This window comes from Benincasa hispida, chromosome 4 (assembly GCF_027475165.1).
Source record: "Benincasa hispida cultivar pf3 chromosome 4, pf3_genome.v1.1, whole genome shotgun sequence".
NCBI lineage: Eukaryota > Viridiplantae > Streptophyta > Magnoliopsida > Cucurbitales > Cucurbitaceae > Benincasa > Benincasa hispida.
The window spans coordinates 53,520,692-53,530,842 of record NC_143481.1 but is presented as its reverse complement, the minus strand read 5'-3'; the positions used below and the strand labels follow the sequence as shown (position 1 = coordinate 53,530,842).

At 34.4% G+C, this 10,151-nt stretch overlaps 1 protein-coding gene across 24 annotated transcripts; it reads left to right on the top strand.

Moving 5' to 3' along the window:
• The first annotated feature begins 1,851 nt into the window (after window positions 1-1,851).
• LOC120075300 (splicing factor U2af large subunit A) lies at window positions 1,852-9,004 on the top strand. Of its 24 annotated transcripts, none has more exons than XR_016529436.1 (14): window positions 1,852-2,131; window positions 2,926-3,224; window positions 3,425-3,550; window positions 4,984-5,054; window positions 5,352-5,439; window positions 5,692-5,762; window positions 5,892-5,939; window positions 6,035-6,094; window positions 6,497-6,557; window positions 6,674-6,786; window positions 6,889-7,335; window positions 7,925-8,057; window positions 8,190-8,408; window positions 8,661-9,004. XR_016529436.1 is itself a non-coding variant. In XM_090313405.1 (14 exons), exons 1-14 carry the CDS (start codon window positions 2,016-2,018, stop codon window positions 8,796-8,798), a joined length of 1,836 nt encoding a protein of 611 aa, XP_090169531.1. In that variant the 5' UTR covers window positions 1,852-2,015; the 3' UTR covers window positions 8,799-9,004. The 24 variants fall into 24 exon arrangements, 16 of the variants coding, with proteins under 16 accessions (XP_090169531.1, XP_038884476.1, XP_038884477.1 ...); XR_016529435.1 differs by having other exon boundaries at window positions 5,689-5,762; XR_016529434.1 differs by having other exon boundaries at window positions 5,689-5,762; window positions 7,922-8,057.
• The last annotated feature ends 1,147 nt before the right edge of the window (window positions 9,005-10,151 follow it).

Sequence of the window (10,151 nt, the reverse complement as noted above, 5' to 3'; positions counted from 1 at the left end):
TTAACCCTAACTAAAATAATCTACACACCAAACACAAATTATTTTCATATGCACCCAACCTATTATCTACAAACATCCTCTAAATAGTAAGTTATCAAATGAGAGAATAATTATCAAAATAGGTTTAAATACTACTGTAGTGCAACTTGTGAATCCGACAAGGACGCTGTATGACTCGTGAAGTTTTTGATAGATCTGGAAGTTATTCCAAACATATTAAAGTCTATCACTTTTTATTATGATAATAGTGATGATGGGGCTCATTTCAAGGAGTCTAGGAGCCAAAAGAGATGGAAGCATATTGAACACAAATATCATCTCATATGGATTGATAGAATTCTATCACTATAGGATGATAGATAGTGATAAAACTCTATCTCCATCTACTTATTTGTTGGAACGAGTGCAAATGAGTCCAAAACTAGTTTGAACCTACAATCAATAGTTCTCAAATGTTAAGGACAATTCAAAAACACATTAGTCTATTCAAAATGATTTAGAAAGTAAACTTCAAAATTTTAAATTGCGTATGTCTGTGTATGTGTGCGCGTGTGTGATGTGTGGTGTAAGTATTTTTAAATGTTAAAAATTAGCATCCTTAATGAAAACCCAATTATACGACTACAATTCTCAATTTAAAGGAATAAACATAGGAGTTCAACTATGAGTCTTTAGTAGAGTGTCTCATAGTTAATGAATGATGATTAACTTAATTAAAGAGTTTGATGAATTAATCTTGAAAAAAAAATGGGAGAAACTAGACTTAATTTTCAAAAACCAAAAACAATAAATTTTTTATTTTTTATTTTTTGTTTTTTCTTTGATTTATATACTTATTATATTTTTTTTGTTGGCAGTAATATGAGTTATTACTCATTTTAATTTTTATATTTGCTACATTTTTTTAAATTCCTTTTGTAGTTGTACCCTTGAAAAGAGAGAACTTCTCGGAGAACTCCAACTTGACCAAGTTATTTAATAGTATAAGTTATATATTATTGTTTCATTATGAAAGTTCATATTGATCTATTTACTTTAAAAAGGTTCATTTTGGTCCTGTACTTTTAAAAAAATTCATCTTGATCCTTGGTGTTAGTGTTATGTTAAAATAGTAACAAAATTCAGAATTATGAGGTGAAATTTTTATTGAGAAGATTAGGTGCCACATGATCATTATAAGTTTCAAATAAACCAGGTTGGGTCGGATTCCATTAAATCCCAACTACGTTTGCATTGATTAGGGTTTATTATTCGCTCCCTCTTCTTCATGATTCTAATTGTAGGTTGTTTGAAGCATTATGAAAAAAGGTCCTAAATGGATGCGGAAGATTGAGATGAAAAATAAAAAAATCAGAACATTGAGATGAAAAATAAAAAAACCAACGACCTACAAATTGCAATTGAAACTACGAAGAAGGGAGACACGAATAATAAACCCTAATCAACACAAACATAGTTGGGATTTAATGGGAACCAGATCCAATCTTGCTTCAATGCAAAAGTAGTTGGGATATAACGTTCCACCCAACCCGATCCAGTTTATTCGGAGCTTAAAATGACCACGTGACGTCTAATCATCTCATACAAATACCACCTTACAAAGCTATTATTTTTTTAACAATACACTAACACCAAGGATCAAAGTGAACATTTTTCAAAAGTACAAGGACTAAAATGAATTATTTTAAAATATAGGGACCAAAATAAACATTTTTATAAATTACAAAGACCGAAATAGTATTTAAATCTATCCAAATAGTTATAAAGTCGAATTACCCAAAATGCCAGTTAATAAAATCGAATTACCCAAAATGCCCATTACCACGTCTCTATCTTCGAGGGTTACTACTTAGATAGTGATATTTAAGCAGACGGAACTCTTTTCCGAACCCTAGGATTCTCGTTCGCTTCCTTCCTCTCCAATTTCATCAGCAAAAATTTTCTACTCGAAAAGATTCATAAACCAGAGAAAAATTCAGTGGATCATACACCGAATTTAAACATGACGGATTACGATGGGAGGTATGAAGGTAATGGAGAAGATGCAGACAACTATGTCGATGGTTTTTCTCCCCAAGCTCGTGGTGCCAGCCACGGTGGCCACGATACTCACAGTGATTCCAAATCTCAGGTCTTTTACGCTTGAATCATGCATCTCAATTCATTTGTGATATTACGGCTTTTCTTTGATTTGAGGAATTGATGGTACTGCTGCTCCTAAGCCAAAAATATTCGTATTTTGAGTTCGAATTCGAGTTTAGTTACCGTATTCTTTAGATTTAGTCATCACTGGGACTGTTGAAGTTCGATGTACTGTCCTAGTTTGAGTTGAGTATTCTGATTCACTGAAACGTCACCTTCAACCTTACTTTTTGGTTTCGACTACTAATTCTTTATCTTGTTTGGAACGAGAAAGAAATTAATTCTTTTTTTTTTTGTTTGATTTCGAATACAAGAAGGTTAAATCAGCAATTCACACTTAAATTTTAGGAAATCCAAAGAAATCTAGCCATTTTTTTCTCGAATATTTTTCAATTGAAAACATAATTTTATTCCATTTAGGAACTTAAACCCTACCATTCTTTGTGGGATTTGAAACGCTGGAATTCGTTTGAAATCAGTATTTTAAGTTACTCAAGATCTTCGAGAAACGAACAGACCACAAGTTAATTCTCGGTGGCTTTTTTGTTCGTTTGGAGACAATGTTTAGTTGAGATTAGGCAATTGGGTGGACTGTGGGAATTGGTTCTGTTTCTGCTGTTCTTTTTCTTCCCTCAAGTTGAAAGTTTGTATTTTCTTCCTTAGCTTGGGATGAGGCTTTCCTCCCCCGCCTCTTTTATATTTAATGTAATGAATGAAGTAGTTCCTATACATTAAAAGATTATGAAGAAACCAAAACCTTACTAACAGACTATTCTTTTACAGCATGGTTCTAGGGATTATGAAAGAGAGTCTTCAAAAAGTCGAGAAAAAGAAAGAGATAAGGGGCGTGATAGGGACAGGGACAGGGATCGAGACCGAGGTCGAGAAAGGGATAGAGAGAAAAGCAAGGATGGGGAAAGAGATCGGGAGAAGGATAGAGATAGGGATAGGGATCGTGACAAAGACCGTGATAGGGATCGTGACCGCCATCACAGAGACCGTCACAGGGATCGAGGTGAGAGGAGGGAAGGGGGCAGAAGTAGAGATGATGATGATTACTACAGGAGTAGAGACTATGACAGGTAATGAATTGTGTATTTACTTGCCTAGCTTGTTGTTCATAATGCATTCTTGGCTTACCTTTTGCACTTCAGGGATACATGGTCATTTAACCAGTGTCATCCTTTCGTAGGGTAAATATGTGTTGTTTGACCTTTTTTTGGGTTAAAACTTTATCTATGGAGGTATTAGCAATTAAATTGGTTTATTATTTCATTTACAGGCGGAGAGATTATGATAAAGAACGAGAAGACAGGCATAGACGTAGGTCTCGTTCTCGCTCAAAGGGAATACATGAGCATAGGTCAAGGTCCCCTTCTCCATCGCGGTCAAGATCACGCTCCAAAAGGTTGGATATGGAAGTTAAAAGCTATACCTTTCTTGTACTAAGTTTTACTGTACATCCATCTGAAGTTATGTGTTGAAACTTAGTAGGTCTTAATAGTCCGACTTTTTACTGTAATTGCCTTACAGGGGGCTTTCCCTTGTTATATTGAGTTTATTTTGACAGCTGTCAAATGTGAGCAGTAATTTTGCATAGGTGGAGTCCCTTTTTGTAGAGGGAGTTTCCATTTTTGTGGGCTTGTTTTTTGTATGTCCATGTATTCTTTTATTCTTTTTCAATGAAAGTTGTTTTCATTAAAAAAAAAAAATGACCAGTTCTAATATGTTATGGATTAATGTGTTGTTACTTGTATTTTCGTTGAGATATTGGACTGTCTCCAGCTATAGTTTGAAATGCAAAAGAGTGAGTTGTTATGAACTTATGGTTCTCTGGCATTTCTCCAACTGCATTTGTTCTGTTTTGTTTTGTTTTGTTTTTTTTTTTTGCTTTTTATGCAATTTCCCCTTATTGAACAATTACTGATATTATTTTCCCCACATTTATCAATCATGAGACTGAGAGTACTATTTTTGTGCCTCATTCGTCTAAATGGAAAGTGGTGGAGGTGATTTGGGAGAACTATTGGTTCTCTTCGAGTAACCTCCATTAGAAGTTTTGGACTTTTGGTCTTCCTTCGATTTGTGCCAATTGGAGCTGGAGGAGTGGCCTTTGCCATATATATTTAATTTTTTTCAATGATTTGTTTTTCTTAATAATTTTTGAAAAGTCTGAACAGAAGAATGATTAGAGCAGTAGTTAGTATGTGGAATGTTTGGAAATATATTTCTGCCATTTCATTCTACGAGAAGTATGGTAAAGAGTTCTATTTTTCTCTGGACAATAAATAAATGTGTTCACATTATGAATTTGAGTAGGGTATCTGAATACCCTTTAGTGGTAAGAGTTCAGTTCTATTTTTCTTTGGACCGTTAATAATTGTTAAGCTATTTGCCATGTTCTAATTTGTCATTATATAACGGATGTTCACATTTTAAATTTGAGTAGTGTATCTGGGCATTTTTTTAAAGGTTAGAGTTCAATTTTCCTTTGGACGATAAATGATTAACCTATTCTTCTAAGATCTAATTTATCATGGATATATAATGGATGTTCATATTTTAAATTTGAGTTGTGTATCTGGCCATTTCTTTTTCCTAAAAGTAATTTATATGGTCTGAAATTGTACATCCACAATATATTAATGTAAGAGACAAGCTAGCTTTATTCGGTTTCTCATCTGCTCCATATGTTACCTATATTCTTGTTCATTTTGTAGTTTAGGAAGAATTTTTCTGCATCATACAAGTTGTGTGTCGCTTGGTTATGAGATTTCATGGTTTAACACCTTTACTGCTTTTTTCTTTGAACTTGTTATGCTAACATCTATTTATCTGCAGCAAACGAATTAGTGGTTTTGACATGGCTCCTCCGACAACTGCAATATTGTCTGGTGCAACTGCTGCTGCAGGTACCTAAATCCTTACGCACAGGAATATCCTTTTGAATTATTTAACTGCTTTTCTTTGTTGAATATAGTGTGGAAAGTTGACAACAAATTGCATGGTGTCATTGGGTAAGCTATATTTTGTTCCTTAATTTGCATATGTAGTCATTTAAAAATGTGGTCTTTGGACGGGCTATGCTATTATTTATTATTTACTTGGTTCACTCATTCTGGAACTGAGAGGTATTTTGGTTTTTTGTTGCTTGTGTTTGGTGTTTGTTTGTTGTTTTGTTTCTATGTCTCGTCCAATTTTGTGAGAAGGCAATGTTGGACTACTTGCCCCTCTGTGCTGACAATGGGCGTGAGCTGACTTCTGTAGCTTTTATGTGCAAGAAGGACCAATACACCGGTTAGATGGATCTTGTTCGTCCTCATCTGGAAACTTATTCCTTTTTGGGTAGTCTTACAAATATTTCTCAAAATTTGTACATGTATAAAATTTGTATGCTTAAATAATTTATTGGAAGAGGTTAAGTTACACCATATCTGTTTTGTGAAGCATGTAAGTAGGTTCAGGTGATACTTGAATCTTTCGTGTGTGGCAATGTTGTTGTGTTGAATTGGGATTATTTTCTTAGATTTAGCCTAATTCCTTTAGCAGGTCAGATTCCTGGGACAACTCCAGCTATTCCTGGAATGTTTCCTACCATGTTTCCACTGGCAACTGGTCAGGTAATTCTGCTACTCCCATATTAAAAAGCATGGAATAATACAAAATCTTTAGGCAAATGGCATTATCAATTATTTGATAGTGTATATACTCATATTTTACATTGTTACTTTTTATTTGTTTTCATGCAGCCCTTCGGGGCGCTTCCTGTTATGCCAGTTCAGGCAATGACACAGCAGGTAATATTCAGTGCCGTTGTCATCTCCCTTTTTTTGGTTGTATGCATTTTAAGTTGAGTGTAAAAACTTTAAACTTATGGTGCATGTTCTGTTAGGCTACTAGACATGCACGGCGTGTTTATGTGGGAGGGCTACCACCGACAGCGAACGAACAGGTTTTTTGCACCTATTGTCACTCTTCTTGTTTAATATTTTAAAGTCCATATCTTCATATATTTTCTTGTCCAAACTTCAACATTTGTGCATCCAATTGCAGTTCTTTAGCTAATTTGGTTTGTGTAGGTTGTAGTTTCCAGTAATATTTTGATTCTGTATTGCCAAATGCAATATGTTACTGTTGACATTACCGAAGAAAATATTGAAGAACTTATCATTCTTGACTATGTTTATTTCTCTCCCTTTCTCATGCCCAGTTGTTGATAACCTTGGCTTTTTCCTTTTCATTTTTCCGCGTTTTGTAGCTAATTGGCCAAGGCATACTGGAAATGTTTTTCATATAACAGCCAACAAGATGCCATATTTATTATTCATTCACAATGTTCATTTGTTGTTTGCAGTCTGTTGCCACATTTTTCAGCCAGGTTATGGCAGCAATAGGAGGAAATACCGCTGGCCCTGGTATGGTGATTTTTTTAAGGATCTTTTTAATTTTTATATATACGTTAATTGTCTGGGTGTTCATTATTGCCATATTAAGTTAATCAACTCATGCGTTGGCCATCTATCATTTATAGGAGATGCGGTTGTCAATGTATACATTAATCATGAGAAAAAGTTTGCTTTTGTGGAGATGAGATCTGTCGAGGAAGCCAGTAATGCAATGGCCTTGGATGGGATCATCTTTGAGGTACTTAGTTTGTCATCGCCTATTTTCATATACATATTTTATGTTCAAACAAAATTTACCGTGCAAAATAGTTTCCTTATTTGTTATTATTGTTCAAATTAGGGAGCACCTGTAAAGGTGCGAAGACCTAGTGATTACAATCCTTCTCTTGCTGCAACGCTTGGTCCCAGCCAGCCAAACCCCAATCTGAACCTAGCTGCCGTTGGTCTAACTCCAGGTTCTGCTGGTGGTCTTGAGGGTCCAGATCGCATTTTTGTGGGTGGACTTCCCTATTACTTCACAGAAGCTCAGGTCAGGGAGTTGCTGGAGTCTTTTGGGCCACTACGAGGTTTTGATCTCGTGAAAGATAGAGAGACTGGAAATTCAAAAGGATATGCATTTTGTGTTTACCAAGATCTTTCAGTCACAGACATAGCCTGTGCAGCACTCAATGGTATTAAAATGGGCGATAAGACACTCACTGTTCGGCGTGCGAATCAAGGAGCCAATCAACCCAAACCAGAGCAAGAAAGTGTTCTTTTACATGCACAGCAGCAAATTGCGTTACAGGTGGGTGAAGTTGCAGGCTTCCTTCTACTTATGTGGAATTTTAAATGAATGGCACATGCAATTGCCCCCTTTCTACCTAAGAAATTTAAAATAGCCATTTATCATTGAAATTGTCATTACATATTAGTCTTTATGTTTCAACTGAATAACTTGGGGGAGTAAGGCTAATTGCATATTTCTTCATTGAACTTGTGATTCAACCAAGCATATAGTTGAGTTTTTTGGACTGCTTTGAAGGACTGAAAATTCTCAGAATAGTCTAAACTTGTAAAATTATTGTAAAATGAAGAGAATATCCTAAAAAGGGACAAATAACTTGTAGTGGTTATAAGGATGTGGTTTGTTTCCTTCACTAGCATGCACATTGCAAGTTTACGTAGTTATGTGAAGCACGAATGAATCATTAAGAATAAGACATGAAATCTGTACTGTACACAGTTGTGCCAGTATGTTCCGCATATTATATCAGGACCGAAAGAAGTCTTGCGTTAAATTTTTATTGGCCATCTGTCTCAGTATAGCATTTTTTATAATTGTGTAGTATTATCATCTTTGGTTATGCTTTCTTACCGTATTCCTTTCTCAGAAGCTTATGCTACAGCCTGGGACTGTATCCACCAAGGTTCTTTGTCTTACACAAGTTGTTTCCCCTGAAGAGCTTATTAATGATGAAGACTACGAAGATATCATGGAAGACATGCGAGGGGAAGGCGGAAAATTTGGTAAACAAACAAATCTATTGATTGTAGACCTATCATCATAGATTCTATATTTTGTTTTTAAACTTTAAAGCTTCATGCTACTCATTGGGTTCTTGTTTGTTTTTTTTTCTGTGTGATATCTCTGTTTTACAGCCTTTTCTTGTCCTCACATTCTGGTAGAAAGAATCAGACAAATAACTTACAGACAGAAGCCTCCATAACCTTCTTTCTTTATACATCCACCCAATGTGTTCCTTACTTGATTCTGCAAATTTGTGGTTTCAAGTGGTTTTTATTGTCTTTGCAGGTACATTAGTGAACGTTGTTATCCCGCGTCCGAGACCCAATGAAGCAGCACCCGGAGTTGGAAAGGCATGAATTATTACATTATCTTTGAACCATGTTTTTCAAAATTTTCCCTCGTGAAAACTAATGTTTATCTGTCGGTTGATTGGTCCTGCAAATAACAAATATCCCAAATGTTATACTGTATCGAATTTGCACGGGCACTAATGTTAATTTAATACATTCTTTAGGATAGAAAACTAAGCTTACTCAGCATATGATTTTTTTTTTCATGTTAATTTGGAAGTCTAATCTCTTCCAGGGTTTTGTCTATATCAGGTGTTTTTGGAGTATGCAGACATTGACAGCGCAACGAAAGCTCGAGCTGGTTTGAATGGAAGGAAATTTGGAGGGAACCAAGTGATGGCTGTATTCTATCCTGAGAACAAGTTTGCCCAAGGGGAGTATGATGCCTAAACATCACATTTTACAGTCATTGGACAAATTGTGTCATTAGAAAAAAAACAGAAGAGAAAAGAAAAGTAAAGTTATTTACGTTTGTTTTAAATGTGGTAAGTTTGTGTGCTAATATGGAACTCGAATAGCCAAGTAATGCAAGTGACCTAGATCTAGATTGTTAGATTCTGTCATTTTGAAAAGTAATGGTGGACAGCTTCCTCAAACTCTCTTCTCTACTTTTAATTTGTGGAAACTGATGATTTTTTTTAATCTCTACACAATCCTATTAAATATCATATGGTTCCCCCCTCTCTTGGTATGATGCAATCAGGAATTAAAACCACACAAACGACAACCTAAAACAATTGGTTAGTTTGGTTTGGATTGGGTTAAACTGGGTGGGTTTTAAACGGCGACTGGGCTGCTTGCAAATCTAGTGTAATTCTCAGAAATGAGCTTCTTGTGGTTATGTAGAATTATCTGATAAATCGAGGAAAAATTTTAAAATTTTTTTAAAAAATGGCAAATGACCCTTTGGTAATATCAAGTTCAGGTGAAATTATCAAAATATATTTACACGTGGAAAAATCTATCTCGTTCTAACTTTTCGAACTTTCTTTGGTGTTGATTCATTCGATTGTGCCTTGATATCGTCTCATTTGTTTAGCATATCTAAAACAATTGAGTGAAACAAACTTGATCAACTATTTTGATGAACACCTAATCAACATGGAAAATCAAGCTTCAACTTTGACACTAGAGAATCCACATCTGGTTAAAGTACTCTCCAAAATTTCATTAAAAATGTTTTGATGTGAACAAGTCGCTCTGATACCTTCAAATCTCCATAATTTAGGACTTGTTTAGATTGATTAGAGAAAAAGATGTTTTTCAAATTTTTTTTTGTTTAAATTTGTTTGATAAAAATGGGTTAAAATGCATTTTAAAAATGTTTCAAAAGCTATTTCGAATGATTTACAAACACTTCAATGTTTTTTAAAATCACTTATTTTCAAATTTAAATAGTCAAAAATGTAAACAAAACAGACCATTAGTTTGATCGGATAAAAGTGTACAAACAAGTTTTTAGGTTCAAGTGATGTACGTTTACACATATTTTTGCCAATAAGATAACTATTAACATCTAGCAACAAAATTGAAACCAAATATAAATTAGATTCAAGAAATGGAAATAACTATGGTCCTTTTTAACTATAGTTCCTTTGTTTTGTTGACTACTTTTTAGTAAATGTTTTTTTTTTTTCAAAATTCAAGTCAAGTTTTGAAAACGATTAAAAAATATGTAATTGTTAAAAAAAAAAAAAAAAGAAGCTAATTTTGTTTCTAGAATTTGGCTATACATCCAAATGT

Coding starts and splice junctions, on each gene's coding strand:
- LOC120075300 (XM_039028547.2), top strand. CDS start 2,016: ATGGGAGGTATGAAGGTAATGGAGAAGATGCAGACAACTATGTCGATG. Junction 5,055..5,351: donor TGGTGCAACTGCTGCTGCAG/GTACCTAAATCC, acceptor TTTTGTGAGAAG/GCAATGTTGGACTACTTGCC. Junction 8,409..8,660: donor CAGCACCCGGAGTTGGAAAG/GCATGAATTATT, acceptor TGTCTATATCAG/GTGTTTTTGGAGTATGCAGA.